Source organism: Lathyrus oleraceus, chromosome 6 (genome assembly GCF_024323335.1).
Source record: "Lathyrus oleraceus cultivar Zhongwan6 chromosome 6, CAAS_Psat_ZW6_1.0, whole genome shotgun sequence".
NCBI classification, from domain to species: domain Eukaryota; kingdom Viridiplantae; phylum Streptophyta; class Magnoliopsida; order Fabales; family Fabaceae; genus Lathyrus; species Lathyrus oleraceus.
In genome coordinates this window covers 261,799,182-261,824,981 of record NC_066584.1, presented here as the reverse complement: position 1 = coordinate 261,824,981, position 25,800 = coordinate 261,799,182, and the positions used below count along the sequence as shown (strand labels likewise).

At 36.9% G+C, this 25,800-nt stretch overlaps 2 protein-coding genes across 2 annotated transcripts; one reads left to right on the top strand and one right to left on the bottom strand.

Annotated features, from left to right (window-relative positions):
- The first annotated feature begins 16,944 nt into the window (after positions 1-16,944).
- On the top strand, positions 16,945-18,427 carry LOC127095057 (uncharacterized mitochondrial protein AtMg00240-like). Its single transcript, XM_051033802.1, has 2 exons — positions 16,945-17,278; positions 18,336-18,427. The coding sequence occupies exons 1-2, from the start codon at positions 16,945-16,947 to the stop codon at positions 18,425-18,427; spliced, it is 426 nt and encodes a 141-aa protein (XP_050889759.1).
- Positions 18,197-20,715, bottom strand: LOC127097573 (WAT1-related protein At3g30340). Its single transcript, XM_051036069.1, has 6 exons — positions 20,454-20,715; positions 20,324-20,380; positions 20,121-20,237; positions 18,910-19,300; positions 18,684-18,835; positions 18,197-18,598 (listed from the first exon to the last, which is right to left on the bottom strand). Exons 1-6 carry the CDS (start codon positions 20,639-20,641, stop codon positions 18,475-18,477), a joined length of 1,029 nt encoding a protein of 342 aa, XP_050892026.1. The 5' UTR covers positions 20,642-20,715; the 3' UTR covers positions 18,197-18,474.
- Positions 20,716-25,800: the final 5,085 nt, after the last annotated feature.

Genomic DNA, 25,800 nt, shown 5'->3' with positions numbered 1-25,800 from the left:
ATCTTCCTATTATTTTGCGCATCCCAGTCTCGCCCAGTAGCATGTGGGAACTTTTTATTGAATAATCTCAGCGGTATCTCTAGATCCACCGAAGGAGTCATCCATGTTGGTGGAATCATCACATAGATTGCTGTCGCTTTAGGTCTGTCTCGCAAGCTGTTACATCTTCGGACCTACTGTGGATACACGACCATGGACATCGATTTCTGTTTGACCAGAGGATTGATGAGGAGAGCCTCTTTCCACCCATGTCAGTTCCGACTACTAGTCGACAGCGAGGCCATCCATTACTTCACATTGCCAGACCCTATGATGACCAGTGTGCATGATCCAGCGAATTGGAGTTATGCTCTAGAGGGTCAGGGAGAGACCGTTGAGGAGTCGAGATCACCCCCAGTTGCTGAATATATGCCTACCCCACCATCTCCTAGAATCACTGTTCTCTCTAATAATCATTCATTGCAGACACCCGACATACGCATCCAGATTGCTGAGTGCCGTAGAGAGATTGCAGAGCTTAGACAGGAAGTGGCGGACTTAACTTTACAGATAGGAGTGTCTGATCTCACCCATGCTACTGAAGCCGATTGTCTATATCAGGAGATCGCCGGGCTCAGGCAGGAGATAGTCGTGCTCCGTGGATCCACTCAGGCAGACGACCACCCTAATACCTGATCTCACCATTTCAGTTTATTTCTCTTTATATTTATCGTATTTGCATTTCTCATTTTACATTATCGCATTTGAATATTATATAAACTACTGCCGTACATTAGTATTTCTATTTTTATCTATATATGTTTTATATTTATCTTATTTTGCATTTTAATTTTTTCAGTTATTTATTTATATTTACATTTAATTTTCGTTCTTGTTTTTTTTCAGTTTCACTTTTTATTTTTCGTTTTTACTTTTATAATTATGCAAGTCAAAGAAACTAGGAGAATCACAAGACAAATGCTATCCAGACCCCCCCAAAGCCAAAAGACAAGCGAAGCCCAAACCAAAGGACCAAAATCTGGCCCAGCCGGATTTTGCCTTGTGGCGCCCGCCATAGGACCTGTGGCGCCCGCCACAACGTCTGTAAATGGTCGGGGCAGACCTCTCTTCTTCACCATTTTTGCAACTTACAACCTTCAAAACCCATTTTTTCACCTTGGAAAAAAGTCCTTGAACCCCCAAAAAGCTCATACTTTCCTAACCATCATACCACACATATCATTGTTCCACTTTCCGTTTTTGATTTCATCCGCCGGATTTTGTAAAAATCCAACCTTTTCACCAACCACTTCATCCCCTTCATCCATATTTCAAGAGCATTCAAATGGAGTTCAACGGATTCGTTCTTCGAGGAGGGAAACCAGGGGAGAGACAAAGAAAAATCATTGAACGGTTGCAAGATTGGGAACTTCTCTCGACAAGGTATGTTGACGAAGATTGTCTATATACTTTAGGCATCTACCATAGCATTTTCCATTTATTAGACTTCTTAGGTTTGCATAATTTCTTTATCAACAAAGAACCCACCTATGAGCGGCTGACAATTGAATTTTTAAGTTCTTTAATTTATGTTGTCCGCCCTAACACTGCTAGCACAGTCGGTACTGTTCAATTTAGAATGTTTGTTGTTGAATACCAATTCAGCACCGATGAACTAGCCAGCTTGTTAGGGATCCCTCATGGGGAGGGTGCTATTTGTGAGGCCCCTTTGGATTCCGAATGGGCTGTTGAGGTATTTTCCTTCTGGGAGCGTCTATCAAACACTTCCATTAACTCTTTTGAAGGAGTTCTTGCCTCAATCATCCATAACCCGGCCATCAGAGTTTTTAGATATTTGTTGGCATGCACTGTTTTTTGGCCGGGAGAATCCAAATAAGGTTAACGCTAGAGAGCTTCTATTTTTGCAAGGAAGCCTCACAAATAGGAAAATTAATTCGGTTCAGTTCATGCTCGCCCATATGATTTTAACTCTAAATAAGGCGGGACCGATTTCTTTTGGTGGGTTAATTACGTCTATTGCTCGGGCACTCAACCTGAATAATGAGTTGGCTACCCTAGACCCCTTACCTCCTCACACAATTAATTTAAAATTTCTGAGAGACATGAAATTGTGCCGTTCAAGGAGAGAAGGAGGTTATACACTTATGATTCATGGTGTAGCCATCCCATCTATTATTCTACCTTGCACTAGACGTACAGATATACGTGATGAGAGGAATTGGACCTACGATTTAAATGCTCCACCTGTTTTGGGTCCTCTTCCTCCTAACATTCCTGATGAGGCGGGACCAGACACAAATGATGAATGTGATCGGAGAGAGAGATCTCCCGTACCATATGTGTCCCCCCATCATCCTTCACCACCACACACCGCACCATCTTCTTCTTCTGCAGGTACCACTCTTGGCTTCTATATTACAGAGGAGATATGGCGTGACCACCTGGCTAGAGAGCAAAGGCGTGACAACCTACTCTCTACCCTCCAGCAACAAATAACGGGTAATATGAACTTCATGCAAGAATCGCAGCGGAGGACAGACAGGTCCTATGACACTGTTCTACAGTCTCTGCAAGTGATCACCGATACACAAGCCCGTCAACAACAATACAACCAGAGACACATGGCACTAATTGAAGCCACTCAAGGTTCCATTATCGGTAACCTTCGAGAGGTGAGGACCGCTCAGGATGCCCTGCAGGCGAGGATGGATCAGAGAGACCGTCGTCGTACCCGATCCCGTCGTCCACCTCAGGATGGCGAGGGCACTAGTGGTCAGTAATAGGTTGCCAGGTAACTCTTCCCTTATCTTATTTCGAAACATTGGGGACAATGTTCGATTTAAGTGTGGGAGGAGCATTTATCATTTTCCTTTTATTTTCAGTTTTATTTGCTGTTTTTAGACTGTTTGTTTCCTTTTAGTTGTTTAATTTCCCTTTTAGTTGTTTATTTTGCTTTCTAGTATAATGCATGAGTCTGACGAAGCACCAAATATAGTAGATCCTTAGTACAACCCTACCTCCCCATACCTTTAGCCTCACCAAAAATTTTTTGCAAAAGAAAATAGTGTTATTTCGGAAGTTTTCAGGTTTTAAGGACATGTTTTGAGTAAGAATGCGGTGACTTGGGAGAACTTTGCGAAACATCAGTATCTGTTTTAGCACCATAAGCTTCGTAAATATAGGAATCATTCCCGAAACCCCATATACCATGGCCTTAATCATCATTTCCGTATAAGTCCTTAGTAGTTTATCTTAGCAGTCAGCTCCGGCCTACGCATCCTCTACGTAGGGAACCGATGCAAATAAGTGAATGATCCAGAAAATAAAATAATAAAAGAAAGCAAAAAGGCAACTCCGGTATAGGTGACCCTCACAAAGTCATTTAAACCAAAGAATTGTAAAAAATTGCTACAAAAAGAAAAAGAAAAAGAAAAAGAAAAGCAGTACCCACTGCTAGTTGGTTCAGAGGTATCTGGCACTGAACTCGGTAGGGCGGATTACGATCCGATCCCCCACAACTACAGTTGGGTCCAATAAAAGGGTTTACACATGTTTATGTGCCAGAAATCCCAAGCTCTGATCATAATCACTAACATGCCACTCTACTATGAAGCATGTACGGATAACGGGCTTAATGTGATTGTGCCTGAATGAAAAGGACACAAAAGAGATGAAGAGGCAGACCTAGGTATTGTGGGATAATATGGGTTGGTTAATATAGGAATGAAGTTTATGTCCGTATTCGCGGATCAGTGTCATCATGATACCCTTAGTTCACTCAGTTAGTACCTATCACTGCATCCCGACTTAAACTTGGAATTTTTACCTGAAGCACTCGTTTACACAAATTTTCTTTTATGAGTTTTTTCAATGTTTTGCTTGAGGACAAGCAAAGGTTTAAGTGTGGGAGAGTTTGATCACACCAAAATTTACGTATTTTGACTCCGATTTCACATGCATTCTAGTGGTTTTATTATCATTTTTATTGTGTTATTGCTATGTTTTTCTTTGTTTACAGGTTTTTACTTTAATCGGAGCCCCGATCGAGAAAAGGAGTGAAAAAGGGCTAAAAACCCTAAAAATCAGCATTTTGTGCTTATGGCCTACCCCATGGCGGGCGCCACAGTCCAAGCCATGACGTGTCCAATTCAAACTTCCATCAACTCCCATGTTTTCCCACCACTTCCACTAAGGCACCCCACTTTGTGCTTGTGGCGGGCGCCACAAGAGGAAAACGGTTTCCTCTATTTTCAAGTTGAAGGGCATCCAAGTCAATTCCACCTTTTTTATTTTCCTATAAATAGAAACGCGAATTCAGTTTTACAATCACCCAAACTTAGAGCAGACGAAGATCCAAACGTTGGAACAAGGCGAAATCAGAAGCAACATTGTTTCACTTAGGCATATATTCAGTTTTATAAAGTGGTAATCGCTTCGCATTGGAGTGTTACCACAATTGTGTAATTGAGTCTGTGATAGAGTCTGTATTCGAGTTTGGAGCACTTTGGAAGGAAGTTAATCCTGCCGCCATTTTCTTTTCCGCATTGCAATTTACTCAGCCCTCCGATTGGAGCAGGTTTTTATTACTCGCTTTACTTTATTTATTTCCCGCACTCGCTTTACTTTATTTATTTCCCGCACTCGCTTTACTTTATTTATTTCCCGCACTCGCTTTACTTTATTTATTTCCCGCACTCGCTTTACTTTATTTATTTCTCGCACTCGCTTTTACTTTATTTATTTCCCGCACTCGCTTTTACTTTATTTATTTCTCGCACTCGCTTTAAATTATTTACTTTCCGCACTCGCACTACTTTTATTTATTTTAATGCACTTTTACTTTACCATGTCTAGCTAAATTTATAAGGCTAGAATGTAAGGATCGTAATTAAACCAGTAATCCGTACAAATGTTTGTAGAAACACTTAAGGGCTATTTTAACTTTCAAATTAAGTTTTCCCGCACTTCAATTCCGTTGGGTAAGATCGAAAGCCGTCCAACGTCTTTTTAAACTTAATTGTTTTTAACTATTTCAAAAACAGCGAAAGCGCTTTGTTTGGTTCATTAGGAGTTTTTAACATTAAGAAGAAAAGAGATTTTAAAACTATTTTCGGACGCGTTTATAAGTTTAGAGTCTGGTTCGTAAGAACCTCTTTTGGTTAAGAAATCCAGGTTATAATACTTTTCAACTTAGTCAAGAAACTATATTTCTTAAAAATAGGTTTACTACTCTAACACAGTACGCGCCTTTTTATAAGTGACAATAAGAGGGTTTGATTAGGGAGTACAACTCAGTTCTGAATACGCGAAAGCGACAGTTCCTGTTAAATTAGTTCTTTTCAAAGTAGGAAACATTGCCCATAAGTAGTTCTATTAGCAAGTACTTGGATTATCAATTGATTACGTGAATTACATTCGACCCTGTCTTTATTAATTAAATTTATTTTAAAAAACTTTACTTTTCAATTGCACACTACAAAAACACCTATTTTAATTGCCTTTGATAAACACCATAACAACAAATAACGATAGATTGACACTTGGTCTCTGTGGTTCGATAATCTTTTATATTACTCTGACGCGTTCGTACACTTGCGAACATCAAGTTTTCCAACGCATCACATGCTGAGGGACATGAGTGACCTAGATGGAATTTGTCCATCCTGCATAACAGGATAAATGTCTATGGGCCCAATATTGAACTGGACAAGGATGACACGGTCTATGCCTTGTGTTCAATATAGACATAAGGGTAAAAGGGTAATTATACACATAAGTATTATCACAGAAGGATTTGTCAGATCACATGACATTTTCGTGTCTTGGGTAGTAGTGATGTGTTGCTAGATACCGTTCACTGTTTATTATGTTAAATGCGTGATTTAATATAATTGCCAATGCCGCGAAAACCTACAGGGTCACACACAAAGGACGGATTGATGATAGATAGAGTAACTAAGGAACACCATAAGGTACGGTGTACTTAAGTGAATTGTAGAACATCGTAAGGTACGGTGTACTTAAGTAGAATACGAAATATGGTAAGGTACCACACACTTAAGTGATTTTAGCACATTATAAAATATGGGCCACTTACACTTAAGTGGCCTTTTTAGCTTGAAGCCCACACAAGTGGTTCTATAAATAGAACCCTTGTGCAGAAGCATTACTTGCGGTTGCATTTTCGTTTTCTCTTTCTCTCTCTCCCTCTCACTCAAAGCCTTCATTCATAGCATCTAGCACTGAGATTGAAGGAATTCGTTCATATGGACTGAGTAGAGGCGTTGTCTTCGTTCAACGTTCGTGATCGCTCCGTAGATCTGCATCCAAGGTTTTAATCGTCACAAGAGGTAAATATTCTATCATTGATCATGCCCATTCGTAAGGATCACTAAAGGAGAAAATTTTAATTTCCGCTGCGTTTTGGATCGCCAATGTCCTTTAGTGGTATCAGAGCCACTTACGAAACCATGCATCGGATAACTGTTTATTTTCTGTATTAATATGATTAAAAGACAAAATGAATCAAAGAATAAATGAGTAATTAAATTTGGCATCATGTGTGTACGATTTGGATGATTGATGTTGACTATGCTTCAGAACCGACATTAGTATGGTGAAGCAGCGATACATCGATCGTCCATAGGTTACGCAATTGAGACCGATCAACTTATATATGATATAAGTAATCCTAATGCAAAGTACGGTATATATGATATACTGTTTCTGTTTCGTTCATTCAAACACTAAATGGTTGTTTTCCTTTGAGCGATCAATGGTCATTTGCTTCGGAATCCGACATTAGTATGGTGAAGCAATGACCTGTTGATCAATCATACTGAATCAGCAATCGAGGTGTGTTTGAAGGTCTGAAATTGGTGCATTAGGGTTAGTGACGGCACAAGGGTTGTGCCGTAAAGGAGTTGTGAATTGAGGGCTTGTTGGATCACGTCTGTTGACTGTTTCAAAAGCGATGATTTTGGCCGCGTGGCGTTCATCACGAGCCTGTGACGATCGTAACAAGCTAGACGTGACGGTCGTAACATGCTTTGTGACGGTCGTCACATTCACAGATCCATAATTCTAGGCATTTCTGTTATTTTGGTCGCGTGACGTTCGTCATGGGCTTGTGACGATCGTAACAAGCTGGACGTGACGGTCGTAACATGCTTGTGACGGTCGTCACATTCACAGAGTCAGAATTCTCGGGGTTTCTGTTTTGTGACTGCGCAAGAGTTGTGCTGATGCAAAAACAATGTCGATTTCAAATGAATTGTTCATTAAAAATTTCGGACAGGGGCGCTGCCCCTACAACCACCGTCCGCTGACCGGGCAGCGGACCCCCGGCTAGCTCTGCGTAGTCTGATCGGTCGCCGAAATTTAATTTGGTTTTAATTAATTAAAGGAATTAAAATTAATAATAATAATGTGTTTATTATTATTGCCTTGTGGTGATCAGTTATGGCCTTAGTTTTCCTTCATTTTGTTTTGGGTTTTTAAAATACGACTTGCGTGTCGTGCCTCTCCTTTTAATCTCTTAATGTAACTTCTTTTCTCATCTCAATCCCTCTTATGTAATACGAGTTTCTTTTATGTAATGTAATGTTATGAAGAAAGAGAAGAATTCAATATCAAAGGAGGACAGCCTTGAAGATCAATGGAGGACAACCTTGAAGATCTTGCTTGGAGAAGCTTAGATCGTTATTAGGTTAGCTTAGGTTCTCTCATTGGCTTGGGAGAACAATTGCGCTAGGGGCCATAACTGTTTCATTATGAATGTATGTTGATGCATGTGAATGTATGTTGATGCATGTGAGAGACGATTTATATGATAAATAAGACGGTGAGATCAGAATAATTGCAATTCCCTCAAATAAATATTAAGTTTATGCTTTCCAAGTTTTAGCACTCATCAAGACTAGTATCGGACAATGTAGGTTTCGCCTACGCGAGGTGCATGTTCTATATTAGTTAGGTGCGATGGGATAATTGTAATATCCAACTGCTAAAACAATGGTTCAAACTTAACTAAACAGATTATAATAAGATTATATATCTTTAGAAGCAAGAGTTGGAAATGATCCATATGATGGATTTGAATAAGGAGTTATTCACTCAACTGAAATTTTCAAGAGTTGTATTAGATACAATTGAAAGGAGTTCCTACCTAAATAACCTAGTTTTGTGTAATCCGCCTACGCGGACTTAGAACAAAGTGAAATGTGGATCTCGACCCACTAGAAAATCTTCCAACGGGATTTTCCGAATCAAATGATGAGGGTCATTTGTTTTGAGTAAAATAGTGGGAGCATATTTAATTAAAGGCCTAATTAAATATGTTATGGATACTTATATTTTCATTAATTTCATGTAGATTACCATGACAACAAACACCTCTATCAACATTTTACGATCAATCCTTGACAAGGAAAAATTGTCTGGGACAAATTTTCTGGATTGGCACCGAAACCTGAGGATTGTCCTCAAACATGATAGAAAGCTGTATGTATTGGAGAAACCTGTTCCTGAAGAGGAACCTCCTAGTTCTGCACCTAAGGAAGAAAGAGATGCTTATAAGAAGCATGTCGATGATGCCAATGAAACTGCTTGTCTCATGCTGGCTACCATGAACTCAGAGTTGCAAAAGCAACATGAGAACATGACAGCGTTCGATATGATCGAACACCTGAAGATGCTCTATCAAGAGAAAGCAAGGCATGAAAGGTTTGAAGTTTCAAAAGCCCTTTTTCAAGGCAAGTTAGCAGAGGGAGCCCCTGTAGGTCCTCATGTGCTCAAGATGATTGGGTATGTGGAGAACCTTGAAAGGTTGGGTTTTCCCCTCGGAGAGGAACTTGCGACTGATTTGATCTTCCAATCGTTGCCAGATAGATTCAGTCAATTTGTCCTAAATTTCAATATGAATGATATGGACAAATCTCTTCCTGAACTGCTAACCATGTTAAGAACTGCTGAGCAGAATCTGAAGTCAAAAGGGAAGTCCATTCTGATGATCGGAAATGGAAAGAGACAGAACAAAAGGCCCACCAAGCAGGGTGATAAAGGGAAAGGCAAGGAAGTTGTAAAACCCAGACCCACTGTTGCTGCTTTGAATCCTAGTGGAGGCATAGCAAAGGCAGGCACCTGCTTCCATTGCGGTAAGACCGGACACTGGAAGAGAAACTGCCCAAAGTACCTGGAAGATACGAAGAATGGAGTAGAGACTTCAACTTTAGGTATTTTTGTTATTGAAATAAATTTGTCTACTTCTGCATCATGGGTATTAGATACTGGATGCGGTTCTCACATTTGTACAAATGTGCAGGGGCTAAAAAGGAGTAGAGATTTGGCAAAAGGTGAAGTTGACCTACGAGTTGGCAATGGAGCAAAGTTTGTTGCTTTAGCCGTAGGAACTTATGTATTGACTTTACCTAGTGGTTTAATAATTCAGTTAGAGAACTGTTATTATGTACCTGCAATTAGAAGGAATATTATTTCCATTTCTTGTTTGGACAAGTTTCGTTTTTCATTTATAATAAAGAAAAATTATTGCTCAATTTATTTGAATGATATATTCTATGCTACTGCACAAATGAGCAATGGACTATATGTCCTTGATCTCGAAATGCCTATTTATAACATTAATACTAAAAGGATGAAACCTAACGAGTTAAATCCAACTTACCTTTGGCATTGTCGCTTAGGCCATATAAATGAGAAACGCAATTCCAAACTCCATAAAGATGGACTCTTGGACTCTTTTGATTATGAATCATATGAGACATGCAGATCTTGTTTGATTGGAAAGATGACAAAGTCTCCATTCACAGGAAAAGGTGAAAGAGCAAATGATCTTTTGGGCCTCATACATACTGATGTATGTGGACCACTGAACATACCAGCCAAAGGAGGTTTTTAGTACTTCATCACATTCACTGATGATTTCAGTAGATATGGTTATGTGTATTTAATGAAACACAAATCAGAGTCCTTTGAAAAGTTCAGGGAATTCAAGAATGAAGTACAAAAACCAAATATGTAAGAATATTAAAACTCTTCGATCAGATCGAGGTGGTGAGTATTTAAGCCTAGAGTTTGATGACCATCTGAAAGAGTGTGGGATCCTATCCCAACTTACTCCTCCTGGAACACCCCAGTAGAATGGTGTATCTGAGAGAAGAACGAAGATGAGCCTTGTGTCTACAAGAAGGTTAGTGGAAGCATGATCATTTTCCTGGTATTATATGTAGATGACATATTACTCATTGGAAACGATATCCCTACCCTACAACAAGTAAAGTCTTGGTTGGGGAAATGCTTTTCTATGAAGGACCTAGGTGAAGCAACCTATATATTAGGAATCAGAATATCCTTAAGTATTTGAGAAGGACTAAGGACTCATTCTTTATATATGGAGGTCAGGAAGAGCTGGTTGTAATTGGATACACCGATGCTAGCTTCCAGACAGATAAGGATGACTTTAGATCGCAATCTGGTTATGTGTTTTGCTTAAATGGTGGCGCTGTGAGCTGGAAAAGTTCAAAGCAAGATACAGTTGCTGATTCTACAACCGAGGCCGAGTATGTTGCTGCCTCAAGTGCAGCAAAGGAAGCTGTTTGGATCTAAAAGTTCATTAGTGAACTTGGCATAGTTCCTAGCATTGTGGATCCCATTGGTCTCTATTGTGATAACAATGGTACTATCGCACAAGCTAAGGAACCTACATCTCACCAACGATCCAAACACATACTTAGGCGTTATCACCTCATTCGAGAGATAATAGATAGAGGAGATGTGAAAATATGCAGAGTACCTACACTTAACAATATTGCTGACCCACTGACAAAGCCTCTTGCGCAGTAGAAGCATGATGGCCATACTAGATCTATGGGCATTAGGGGTATGCCTGATTGGCTCTAGTGCTAGTAGGAGATTGTTGGTGTAAGACCTAGAGGCCAATACTTTTGGTACTTGTATCGAATTATTTATTAATAATAAAAGGTTTTTTTCTTTATTACGTTTGTTTAATAAAGTCCCTAGAATAGCTAGTCCGTTTAATGTATCAAGTGTGACTTGATCATGAGATCACATTAAACATAAGGACACTATTCTTAAAGTATCCGTAGTCGAGCTTTATTGTGAAGTGGGATAACATTAAAGCATAAAGACTATTATGTATATAGACTAATGATCACATCTCATGGATCATGGATAAGGAGTTATCAAGTCTTAAACATAAGTATGCATATTAAGAGTAATATTTGTACCGGATTGACCCGCTATGAGAATACTATATAGAATGTTATGCAAAGTGTCATAAGTTATTCTCATGGTGATAATGGTGTATACCACCCTTCGACCTGAAACCACTATGGACCCTAGATGTAGAGTCGAGTGCTTTATTGCTGACCAAATGTTGTCCGTAACTGGATAACCATAAAGACAGTTGATGGGTACTCCACGAAGCATGCTGAGGGACATGAGTGACCTAGATGGAATTTGTCCATCCTGCATAACAGGATAAATGTCTATGGGCCCAATATTGAACTGGACAAGGATGACACGGTCTATGCCTTGTGTTCAATATAGACATAAGGGCAAAAGGGTAATTATACGCATAAGTATTATCATAAAAGGATTTGTCAGATCACATGACATTTTCGTGTCTTGGGTAGTAGTGATGTGTTACTAGATACCGCTCACTGTTTATTATGTTAAATGCGTGATTTAATATAATTGCCAATGCCGCGAAAACCTACAGGGTCACACACAAAGGACGGATTGATGAGAGATAGAGTAACTAAGGAACACCGTAAGGTACGGTGTACTTAAGTGAATTGTAGAACATCGTAAGGTACGGTGTACTTAAGTAGAATACGAAATATGGTAAGGTACTACACACTTAAGTGATTTTGGCATATTATAAAATATGGGTCACTTACACTTAAGTGGACTTTTTAGCTTGAAGGCCACACAAGTGGTTCTTTAAATAGAACCCTTGTGCAGAAGCATTAATTGCGGTTGCATTTTCGTTTTCTCTTTCTCTCTCTCTCTCTCTCTCACTCAAAGCCTTCATTCATAGCAGCTAGCACTGAGATTGAAGGAATCCGTTCGTGTGGACTTAGTAGAGGCGTTGTCGTCGTTCAACGTTCGTGATCACTCCGTAGATCTGTATCAAAGGTTTCAATCGTCACAAGAGGTAAATATTCTATCACTGATCATGCCCATTCGTAAGGATCACTAAAGGATAAAATTTTAATTTCCGCTGCGTTTTGGATCGCCAATATCCTTCAGTTCAGACTCTGGATATTTTTTCATTCTTCCTTGTGGGGTTGCAAACCTGGAAATATCTTTTCCTATCCCAAGGAGTCTCAAACTCTGGTAGCATCTTTGGTTCAGACCATGCCTTTATGACTACTTGTGGTTGATTACCATCATTGGTTAATGTCGCATCCTTACTTTTCAAGCAATTTGCTTTCCCTCTAGAGAGTCCAATCAATCTTTTCCTTGTGCCGCATTAGTTTCACAAACTACGGAGCTTTGACTTTCTCATTGCACGTTGAGAATACGTAGGCACGAGGGTTCGAATATTCCGCGAGCATATTTATTTATTTTTCCCCTTGCATAATCGACTTTTTTACCCAACATATCTCTTTTTCTCGGGTTTTATCGATGTTTTCCCTTTCCTTCGGGAATAAATAAAGTTCGATGGTGACTCTTTTGTATGTTCGAGCGTGCCATGCGTTCAGGTATATTTTCGCCATGTTCAATAGTCATTGGGATGCAGTCATTTGAATTCTTAGATATATAAATAATGCACCCGAAAGAGGACTATTATATGAAGATAATGGTGATGATAAAATCATTTGTTATTCAGTTGTAGACTGGGCCAGATCACCGTCAGATAAGAGATCCACATTCAAATATTGTGTTATGGTTGAAGGTAATATGATCTTATGGAGAAGAAAGAAATAAAGTACAAGTGCATTATCTAGTGTTAAAGCTGAATATCGTGCTATGCAGCAGACCCAAAGTAGCTTGCATGACTGAAAATTTTACTCTCAAAACTTAGGATAGGATATCTTCAAAACACAAAACTCATATGCGATAATCAAACAACACTCCACATTGTATTTAATCTGGTTTTCCATGAACGGACCAAACACATAGAAATAGACTATCATTATGTAAGGGACAAAGTACTATCAGGAGAAATCAACACAGACTTCGTAAAATCCGAAGACCAATTAACTGTTATGTTTACCAAGTCTCTTTGAGGTTCTCTAGTGAACTACATTTGTAACAAACTCGACTCATATAACATATATGATCCAGCTTGAAGGGAAGTTTTAAAAATATTTGTATATAAAATAGTCTCACATAAAAATTAACGATAATCTTACCATATATAATATAATATTCGTAATGCCTTTTAAACACACTGTTTATTAAGTTTCTTAGTCTTTTATACTTCAATAGTTTGTAAATGTCCTTGAACCTTGGGATATGTTGATTAGAATCATGTATGCATGCTGCAACTTGAGATATTTCTTTGCCAAAACTCAAGAGTTACTTGACAATTAGCTACATTATTCTGATGCATGAATTCTGTTGAATACACAGTTTTATAGGGAAAGTGCATGAATTCTGAATGCACAAAGTTCACATAGGAAATAAGACCAGGAAGTACATTTCTTGCTCACATCCCCTATTTCTGCCTTTCAGAAAGTCTGTTTCTGTAAAAGTCTGTTAGTGACCAGGTTTTATTGTTTGAATTTTGAATTAGTTTTTCATAAGCTTTAACGACCTCATGTAATTAAAGTGCTCTTTTATATGCCAAACGTTATTATTCCTATCATAGTCATATGGTTATGATTGTTGACATGTGTGTAAGTAGAAGTCACCTAACATTTATTCACACTGCATGAGATGTTGTAAGGGTGAAGACACGTTGGCCATCGAATCTGAATATATTAACGGGGAGTTGTGTAAATTTGCCATCACCGAAGTTGGCATTCCAAAGGGTTGTTCCCTACCAGGCGGAGGCAAGGTGAAATTTGTTACAAAAGGCCTAGGAGTGTTCCCCACAGGAGGGGGTGTCCCAACGGGCATTTGTTGTGCCCTGAAGGACGAACTAGGCGCGTTTTGCGACATCGAAACCGCTGGTATCGACCCTGTTGACGAAGGTACAGCCTCTGACACAGGGACCGATCCTATATTGCCTTCTGTCGAAGGGGCAGGGTTGGATACTGGGATGGATTCGTTTGGATTATTTGGCTGGTTCGCCATTTTCCTTTCTCTTGTTCTTTTAGGTATTTCTACGTCGGATACGGTTATTTTACCGCTTCTCAGTCTCATACAATGAAGAACAAATTTTGATTAGTGATTATCTAAATTTCTAGATTTCTGCACCATCCGACTGGGCGTGCCAATTTGTTCGCTGTGAATTTTGGCGAACAACCTCTGGTTTACCAAAACTTGTAGAATTGGGTTACTTGCAGGATCAACCACACAAATCCTAGGACATGTGCAGATCTAGATGGTCTTGGAGATGCCTAGAACCACTTTCATATCTTTCATTTTTGTTCTCTAAGTGTTTTACGTCGAAATATGTTGATTAAAACGTTAAGTGGATGTAAATTTAACAAGATAAAGTAAATGGCGGAAAATAACTGACGAAATGTAAAGTGTCGAAAAAGAGAAAGTGCAGAAAGATAAATGACTGGAAAACATAAAAGAGATTTGTAAAGAACTTTAAACTTTATAAAATAAACTTTGAAGGAGTTGGTGTTTGTTTACACATACATGTTCCAAATATGACTCTTTTCTCTCACACGGGTACTTTGAGCGTTTTCAGGAATTTTGTACAAGTAATTCTTCACACCTTTTTCCGATAACAACTACCCTATTTATAAACAAATAACATAACTGTTACTAACGACCAAATCCTAAAACTGTGACACATGGCTTTCTTCCTTTCGCCAGATGCTTCCACGCGTCTTCTGCCAAACGTTACAACTTTTTAAATTCAAATTTACACTTTAAGTCGAAATGACGTCTTCCTTCAGGCTTTTTGTCGAATTATCAATATACTGCAATGTTTTCCATGTCTGTCAAAAGTACTTTTCTAGCTGCAAATATCATGTCGAAATATCAAAGCTTCCATTTTGTCGAAGTGTCGAGCCACACTTATCAACCAAATCGTTTTATCCCATGTCATCATTTGTCGAAAAAGTCATTCTGTACACCAAATCTCATGGCGTCGAAAACGCACGTATACACCTGGATAATTACAAGATAAAAATAAATTAAAAACTAAGTAGTCCACATAAAATCAAACACATAAAATTAATCAAAATAATATCGAAATAAAATCACATTTAATCCTGTTTATTTTGTATGAACACGTTGACAAAGAGATATAAATAAACGGACTCAAAATGAATAAAAACCGGGCGCAAAAGTGCTCAAAAAATTAAACTGGATGCACTAAACTAACCGGCGCGAAATGAACCTCTCGAAAACATACCGGTTTTTGCCAAATTTTGAATGGGAAACGCTCGGCTAAAATGCTTAGAAGGATCAAAATGTGACCGAAAAATTAGCAGAAAAATAAACCAAGCACATCAGATTGAACTACGCGAACCGTAGATTAATAAAATTGACGTCTGCAAGATCGATCTTGAAAAGTTTCCTCCCGCTAATTTTACGTACATTTGAGGATCAGTTCGACCGACCTGTCTGTAAATCTGAAAATTTATTCTGATTGATATTTCAAGCATTATGCAATATGAAATGCATGCTATGATGTGCAGATAATGTGAAACTCATGATGAGTGTATCGATTTATTGAATGAGGAGCAAAATTGGGGTATGACACTAGTCAAACATTATTTTGGTCCCTTCGGTAAAAACGTAGTATTGGACAAATGGCTTACAAATTGGACCTTTCATATTCCTCCCAACTCCACAATGTAGTGCATGTTTCATAGTCGAGCCCTTAATTTAGTGAAATCTCAAGTACTAACTTTTTTTTAATGTTTCAAGGATAGAGGTGATATGATTTTTGGGAGAAATAATAAAATGCAGAAAAAGGTAGACATAAAGGAGGGAAAGTGTTTTATAAAAATAATAATTTAATTGATAGTGTTAAAGAAACAAAAAATTGTTCTGATAAATGCGAAAGAAAAGCTCTTGAAGATAAAGGAGATTTTGAGTTGGAAAGAAGTATACTTAAAGCAGTACTGTGTCACTTAATTAAGTTGTCTCAAGAAAATGTCAAAACCTATATTTCCTAATCAAATCAACACAACACCTAAATCTGACGTGCCTTAGCCTGTACCATTTGATCACACCAAATTAAATTGAGACGAAATATTCCATCTCACAAGAGAGGAATTAACCTCCGGGTTTTACTATTTTTGACAATTCTACTTCATCAGTTGTGACTTCATTAGTTGAACGTTAAAAATGTCTTTCTACACGAAGAATTGGAGGAGAAAGTTTATATGGATCAACCTCCATTAGGTTTTACTGTTTATAACAATTCTAAACTTGTTTTTTGGCTTCGTCGTTTTTTTTATGGGCTGAAGCAGTTCCCACCTGCTTGGTTTGGTCGCTTCAGCTCTGTTTTGAAATAGTTTGATACGACTAGATGTTGAGCAGATCACTCTGTTTTCTTTCTTCATTCCTCCAACGATTAGTGCATCTTTCTTATGGCCTATGTTGATGACATTGTTATCATTGGAGACGATACCGAGGGTATCCAGCGAATCAAAACTCATCTTTTAAAAAACTTTCAGACAAAAGATTTGGGTCCACTCAAATACTTCTTAGGTATTGAAGTTGTCAAGTCCTCATTCGACATTGCAATCAACCAGGGCATGTATACCTTAGACATTCTCAGTGAAACAGGTAATTCTTGATTGTCGTCATGTTGATACTCATATGAATCCCAACTCCAAAATTCTTTCGAATCAGTGGAAGTCATTGAAAGACTCGGGAAGATATCATCGACTTGTGGGAAAACTCAACTATCTTACAGTCACCAGACCAGATATTACATTTACGATTAGCATTGTGAGTCAGTTTTTAAACGCTCATTTTGATAGTCATTGGGATGCAGTCATTCGAATTCTTAGATATATAAATAATGCACCAGAAAGAGGACTATTATATGAAGATAATGGCGATGCTAAAATCATTTGTTATTCAGTTGCAGACTGGGCCGGATCACCGTCAGATAGGAGATCCACATTCGGATATTGTGTTATGATTGGAGGTAATATGATCTCATGGAAAAACAATAAACATAATACAAGTGCACTATCTAGTGTTAAAGTTGAATAGTGTGCTATGGCAGCAGCCTCAAAGTAGCTTGCATGAATGAAAAATTTACTCTCAGAACTTAGGATATGAGATCTTCAGAATTCAAAACTCATAAGCGATAATCAAGCAGTACTCCACATTGCATTTAATCTGATTTTTCATGAACGAACCAAACACATAGAAATAGACTGTCAATATGTAAGGGACAAAGTACTATAAGGAGAAATCAACACAAATTTCGTAAAATTCGAAGACCAATTAACTGATATGTTTACAAAGTCTCTTTGAGGTTCTCGAGTGAATTATATTTATAATAAACTCGACTCATATGACATATATGATCTAACTTGAGGGAAAGTGTTAACAATATTTTGTATAAAATAGTCTCACATAGATTATAGCATATAATTAACCGTAATCTCTCTATATATAATACGTATTCATAGTGCCTTTTAAACACACAGTTTATTATAACGTCTCTTAGTCTTTTATACTTCAATAGTTTGTAAATGTCCTTGAACCTTGGGATAGATTCATGTATGCATGCTGCAACCTGAGATATTTCTTTGCCAAAACTTAAGAGTTACTTGACAATTAGCTACGTACATTATTTTGATGCATGAATTCTGAGTGCACATAGTTCACATGGGAAATTAAGACCAGGCAGTACATTTCTTGCTCACATCCCCTATTTCTGCCTTTCAGAAAGTCTGTTTCTGTAAAAGTCTGTTAGTGACCAGGTTTTATTGTTTGAATTTTGAATTAGTTTATTCATAAGCTTTAACGACCTCATGTAATTAAAGTGCTCTTTTATATGCCAAACGTTATTATTTCTATCATAGTCATATCGTTATGATTGTTGACATGTGTGTAAGTAGAAGTCACCTAACATTTATTCACACTGCATGAGATGTTTTATTTTTCTTGTATTTTTAACAGCTTGATGTAAACTTACTTATAGCACTCAATGAATGCAACGTTTACAACTATGAATAAGCCTGTGCTCTTAGGCGTCACTACTATATTTGCTATTGCTCCTGGACAGATGCAAAACAAGTCTAATATCTCAAGAAATCCTGTTTCCCTTAACGCATTAGCTTAAAGACGTCATTGGTCTCAAAGTTATTCATAGTAGTGTTGTTGCTTTTGTTAGTGACATTCTTCATCCTTTTGGCTTTCTGGAATGTCCTTCAAGGCACACTGCTCTCTCTCTTTACTTTTACCCCATAGGAGCATATACATGCCAGAAATAACAAAGACTGATCCTACAACACTGATTATTGTAGATAGAAAGGTTTTAGATTTAGAGAAAATGCATTTTGAAAAATGGAAACATAAGAGTGATAACTAGAACTAACCTTCCTAGATAAATCTCCTCTTGTAATATACAAAGATCAAGCACAGCCACAAACATCTGTAAAAGTGGTGCAAATGCTGCCGTGAATACCGGACCCTTTTGTTTGACACACCATGCCATTGCCACATAGCATAAGCCAGATCCCACCAAACCCTATGAAAGCAAACTTGAGTTCAAATGCACAAATTTTCACAATGGTGTTTTGTAATAAGGGATGATAATCTTACGGAATATACAACAGTCATTATCTGTAGCTTTCCTTTGAGAATCCATTTGGCGTTGTTTCGATGGATGATCAAGTTTAATATTGCGGATTGAATGGTAGCAAAGAACGATGTAATGGCTGTGCTAGAGTATCGATATGGATACTTTTTGCCAACCTTTTCTTGTATAAGAAACCATGAAGACCAGAAGACGCAAGATGCAGTCAGAAATATTGAACCTATAATCCATTTCTTTAAACTGGAGGCTGATGCTGGTGTTGTAACTTTATGAGATTGTGGGTTGATTAAGGGAATTCCTTTGTAAAGGATCAATATCAAAGCTCCACCAATACACACAAAAGTTCCCAAGACTTTGGCTTTTGCACTCTTGCTTTGCATGCTCACTTTCTCCATCCTAAGAATTTCAAGCCAAAGGTTAGAAATATTAGTTTTAGAAATAAATGTAATTTTATATAAACAATAATATTTTTTTTTTATTTCATATAAATATTTATTCATTTTTGATATTTTTGCCTATCAAATTTTAGTCTCTGCTTTTTTATTAAAGAAATTATGTTTTAGTTGGTACCTTTTTATAATAATGAATGCCTCTTGTCTCTCTAGGGATTATTGGATTAACAACATCAGTTTTAATAAAAGATAAGGACTAATTTTTTTTATAGGAACTAAAATTATGTAGCTTTGTGGTAACAATATTTTCGTAATTTTACTTTATTTTAGAAAACTGCTTTTTAAAAAATTAGTGTAGAATTTGATAAAATAATAAAGTTAACAATTATTTTAAATTTGAAGTTTTAAGTGTAATTATGATACCAGGTTAATTTTTTCATGATTTTAAAAGATTTAAAATTACAACTAATAAAATTTAAAAGATTTAAAATAATACAAAAAAAGGTCACAGTAATTGTTAAATATTTAATTGAAAAAATAAAAAATAGAATCGAAAACATTGATACTTTTATCACTTTCTAATATATAAATTAAAAATAAATTCTATAACACGGATAAACTTTAAAATAGTTACTATAAATTTTACAATAATATTATCTAGTTAAGACATTTGAGTTGATAGTTGTGTAAGAATATAAGATGTAGTAAAATAGATTCGAATCCGCACATTTTCATTTATTCACCTTTAAAAAATAAATTATATTTATTAGATTACATGCAAAAAAAAAAAAAAAAGTTTTATAATATTTTTGAATTTATCTTACCCCAAAGGGAGAGCCATAATGAATGTGAATACAGGCATTATATTGAGAAATGCACATGAGAAAGTTGCTGATGTGTATTCTAGTCCCAGAAGATAGAGATGTTGTGTGAGTGTTACTCTGAAATACATTCAATAAAATCATAATCACTACTTCAAATAATTCATATTAATGTTTAGCTAACAGTTGATTAGAATAGTACTTACCCTACAAGAGCACTAAAGAAAAGGAGACATATTATATGCCTATCAATCTTGCTTTCCCTGAAAACATAATTTAAAAGAATAAATTAAAAATAGATAATAATAACTAAGAACATTTAATTAAATATGGTACCTTTCAAAGATGCAAGCAATAGGTGCTAAGAAAATGGATGCAATTGCTTGTCGATATGTTAAAATGGTTAAATGATCCATTCCTTCATTTAAAATTTTCTTCAAAAATACATTCACAACGGATAAAGCTAAATTAACTATAATCATAACCAAAACTGGCTTCAACTGTTCATGAAAATTAAACAACATTATGACTCTAATTTGTAAATTTATACATTAAAGCTTTGGAAACATGCTGGGATGGCTAATAGGTTATTCAATATATAGAGAGAGGAATTAACCTTTTAAAGAGGGGAAGACAAACATATATTCCTTCCTAAATATTTTTTAGTTTATTATTTCTTTGGTGGGATTTACATATGTCATTCGACATTCGTCATCATCACTTTTATTAACATCATGCCACCCAAAATTGGGAATTTTCAATATATTAATTTATTTGTAAAATTTTAATTTTGATCACTAAAGTTAGAGTTAGTGATGTAGCCTTCACGCTAATAGAAATGAGTTTGCAATTATGATCACTAGAATTGGTGGTATAGCCTTCACGATAAAAGAAATGATTTTTATGTGTGGTGCTTTCAACTATTTGTCTTCTTTTCGTAGATTTTTCTTTTTTCGTAAAAGGAGAAGAATGTGTAGCTGAAAGAAACTCTAAAGATAAAATAATATGAAGTGTATTATAGGATAAGTGAGTGAGAGTTTTGAAAAAAATGTGTGTTTAAAAGATACTATAAATTGTTTCATATATAGAAAGGTTTACATTTTTTTTATATACAAATATTTGTAACACTTCCGTTCAAATTGGATAATATATATCATATGAGTCGAGTGTAATCCACTCGAGTATCTTTAAGAGACTTCATAAATATATCAGTCAATTGATCTTTAGATTTGACGAAATATGTCGTGATTTATCTTGAAAGTACCTTGTCACTTACATAATGACAGCCTATTTTCATTTGTTTGGTTCGTTGATGGAAAATCGGATTAGATGTAATGTAGAGTGTCATCTGATTATCGCATATGAGTTTTGTGTTATGAAGATCTCCCAACCTAAGTTCTAAGAGTATATTTTTAAGCCATATATGCAAGCTCCTTTGAGGCTGTTGCCATAGCAAGATATTCAACTTAAACATTGGCAGTGCAACTGTATTTTGTTTCTTATTTCTCCATGATATCATATCACCTCTAGTCATAATACAATATCCAGACTTGGATCTTCTATCCGAAGGTGATCCGGTCCAGTATGCATCTGAATAACAAATGATTTTAGCATCACCCTTATCTTCATATAATGTCCTCTTCTAGGTGCATTCTTTATATATCTAAGAATTCGAATGATTGCATCCCAATGACTATCACAAGGAGCATTCAAAAACTGGCTCACAAATGTAATATCTGGTATGGTGACTATAAGATAGTTGAGTCTACCCATAAATCGTCGATATCTTCCAGGGCCTTCAATGGCTCCCCCTGACCCGAAAGTAACTTGACGTTGGGATCTATAGGAGTATCAGTAGGACGACAAACAAGCATACCAGTTTCACTTAGAGTATCTAAGGTATACTTGCGCTAGTTGATTACAATGTTATATGAGGATTGGGCAACTTCAATGCTTAAGAAGTATCTGAGTGGACCCAAGTCTTTTGTCTGGAAATTCATGAAAATATGAGTTATGAGATGCTTGATACCCTCTGTATCGTCTCCAGTATGTCATCAACATAGACCACGAGAAAGATGTCAATCGGTGGAGGAATGAAGGAAGAAAACATAGTGATCTTCTTAACATCTAGTCATACCAAATTGTATAAGGCAGAGCTAAAGCAACCAAACCAAGCTCGTGGGGATTGTTTCATCCCATAAAGAGAACGATGAAGTTGACAAACAAGTCTAGAATTTCTAGGAATAGTAAAACCTGGCGGATGATCTATATAAACTTCATCCTCTAATTCTCCGTGTAAAAAGGAATTTTTAATGTCCAACTAATGAAGCAACCAATGATGAATGGAAGCCAATGCAAGAAAGAGACGAAATGAACTGACCTTGGCCACTGGAGAAAAAGTGTCGCCATAGCCAAGACCAGATATCTGTGTGTATCCTTTGACTACTAAATGGGCTTTGAATCGATCAATTTGACCATCTAGTCCAACTTTTACTATATAAACCCATCGACATCCCACTATAGTTTTGTCTTGAGGTAAAGTAATAATGTCCCAAGTGTTATTTGAATGTAATGCAGTCATTTCTTCCACCATCACCTGACACCAATAAGGACCAGTCATAGCTTCACATGTAGACTTAGGAATAGACACGGAATCCAAAGCTGAAACAAAATAAACATAAGAAGTAGATAAATGGTCATAATTTAAAATACAAGCATATTTAGGATTAGGATGATGAAACCAAATGCCTTTTAGTAATGCTATTTCAAGGTCAAGTTCAGATGACGTAACTGTAGGAGCAATTGAAGCAGGAGATGGTGCTACTGGATAAATATCATCTCTTACCTCCGATAAACGATGTGTCAATCGCTGGTAGTCCCACAATGGATGTGTAGGAGCTGCAATGGGTGTGGGGATGACATAAGGGATATCTCGATAATCTGAAGTACCAATCTCATCAGGTAACCCAGAGGCAGAGAAAAATGGCGAGGTTTCAAAGAATATCACATTGGAGGAAACGATGTATCATTGAAGTTGGGGGAAAAAAAACGATATCATTTTTGTAGACGTGAGTAGCCTAGAAGATACATTTGATAGCTTTGGCAGAAAATTTTTCTTTACCTGGACTGAGGTCATAAACAAAGCATATGAAACCAAACATACGGAGAGGAATGAGGTAGAGATCATATTGTGGGTTCAAGATAGAGTATGGAATTTGATCATGAAGGACCAATGAAGACATTCAGTTGATAAGGTGACAAGTTGTGAGAAGAGTATTCTAACACCGTAAACCTAACACCCTTGATTTATGAAAACAAAACATGTAATTTCACACAGCATTAGTGTCACACATTAACAACATACATCTTTATCCAATTATAACATATATTAAATAGTAGCGTTATACAAAAAACTCCAAATAAAACATTTAATATGTATCAACAAAGCACTTAAAACTCAAAAACATCTCAAGAAAACACAACATGTAATAATGCATGAGCTGTAAAATTAAATTAAATCAATTAATCAAAATTTGGGGCATTACAACCCCACTTAACGAATTTTCGCCCTCGAAAATTACTTAAAGGAAACAACTTCGAATAAGAATCTATCATTCGAATCTCTAGCTCCCACATCACACTCCCTCCAGCAGGTCCTCCCAAACTACCTTCACTGAATCAATCTTTTTACCTCTCAAGTGCTGCACTTCGTGATCCTCGATCAACAAGGGTTATGCCTCAACAGTCAAGTTATCTCTCACTTAAACATCATCTAATTGAATCACATGAGACGGATCAGGAATATACTTGCAGAATTGTGAAACATTAAAGACATCATGAAGATTAGAAAGAAATGGTGGTAAGGCAAATAAAATGATGCGTGAGCTTTCTAGACCTAAGTGCACGAGCAACACAAGCCACTAGAGTGACTCTCAAGAACACATGATCTCCTTCTTGGACCTCAAGTGTCTTTCTTTGCTTATCATGATAACTCTTTTGTCTACTCGGTGAAGTATTCATCTTCTCTGAAATCATCTTGATCTTCTCATTAGTCTTCTAAACAATCTCAGGTTCGAGCACAACATTTTTAGATCTCTATTTGGAACGATACTCAAAGGATAACATGCAACTTCACGATCTCACTAATGTAAACATGTGCTAGCTTCTGCAACAGGTAACTGATCTTTATCAGAATTAAATGAGTTGACTTAGTCAGTTTATCCACCACAACCCAAATTAAATCACTTCCCTTTGGTGTCTTAGGTAAACCCACCATAAAATCCATAGAAATTATATCCCACTTCCACTCAGGGATACTCAAAGGTTGCCTCAACCCATACGATTTTTTATGCTCGACCTTTGACTTATGATAAGTCAAAAAGGTATATACAAAATCGGAAACCTCCTTTTTTATACTTAGCCACCAAAATATCTCCTGAAGATTTTGATACATCTTCGTAACACTGGGATGAATACTTAAACCACTTCTATGACCTTCCTCAAGAATTATTTTCTTAAGCTCTGGAAAATATGGCATACAAACTCTATCTCGGAATCTCATAACTCCATTCTCATCAACATTGAAATCCACTTCTTTACCTTGATTAATTAAGACTAACCGGTCAACCAATCCCAAATCCAACTTCTGACCTTCTTTGATCTCTTTCAGAACACTGTTAGTCAAATTTAGCATACCCAATATCACACATTTTGGCATCTTTTCACACACCAAAGTAAGATCTATGAACTGCTCAATCAAGTCCATCTCTCTAACCATCAATGTTGACATATGCAAATACTTCTTACTCAAAGCATTTGCTACCATATTAGTTGTACCAGGATGGTAACTTAACTCAAAGTCATTGTTCTTCAAAAACTCTAGCCACCTCATCTGCCTCATATTCAGCTCTTTTTGATCAAACAAATATTTCAAACTCTAATGATCGTTGAAAAAATCAAACCTTGACCCATACAAGTAGCACCTCCAAACCCTAAGTACAAATACCACAAGTACCAACTCCAAATAATTGGTAGGATAATTCCTCTCATGAACCTTCAATTGTCTCAAAGCATACGCTACAATCTGACGATTCTGCATAAGCGTGCCACTTAAAACCCATCTTAGAAGCATCACAATACACAACAAAGATTCCTTCACATCCGGTAAATAAACATTTCCGCCATTGTCAACCTCTTATTTAACTCTTGGAGACTTTTTTGAGACAGAGCATCCCACACATAGGCACGACCATTTTGAGTCAACTGAGTCAAAGGCAAAGCCAACATCGAAAATCCTTATATAAACCTCCTATAGTAACCTGCCAAACTAGGAATACTTCTATTTTTCCTTATCAGCTGGAGTCACATAAGATTTTCCACGATATTGTTTCCCATTTTTCTTCTCACTAGCAATCTTGTAGTGAGCAGATATGGCCATGTTATCTTCATCATGGATCCTACACTTATTCATCAGCACTAAGAATTGAAAAATCTCTTGATAACCAAGAATTACTTGATTTTAGGACGTAAGCAACTCTCAAACTTTAAGCACTTATACCCTTCAGCTTCTGTACAATTATAGTGGGGACAAAATCACGCCAACTCTTGGAACTTAGCCACATAATCAACAACAATCATATTTCCCTACTTTAGCTTAAGGAACTCAATCTCTTTCTTACTGCTA

Excerpts from the sequence above, each read along its gene's own strand:
- LOC127095057 (XM_051033802.1), top strand. The coding sequence starts at position 16,945 with ATGAATCCCAACTCCAAAATTCTTTCGAATCAGTGGAAGTCATTGAAA. Across the intron at positions 17,279-18,335 it reads ATATTGTGTTATGATTGGAG|GCGTCACTACTATATTTGCT; the intron begins GTAATATGATCT and ends CTGTGCTCTTAG.
- LOC127097573 (XM_051036069.1), bottom strand. The coding sequence starts at position 20,641 with ATGTTGTTTAATTTTCATGAACAGTTGAAGCCAGTTTTGGTTATGATT. Across the intron at positions 20,381-20,453 it reads ATTGCTTGCATCTTTGAAAG|GGAAAGCAAGATTGATAGGC; the intron begins GTACCATATTTA and ends TTATGTTTTCAG. Across the intron at positions 19,301-20,120 it reads ATTATGGCTCTCCCTTTGGG|GATGGAGAAAGTGAGCATGC; the intron begins GTAAGATAAATT and ends TGAAATTCTTAG.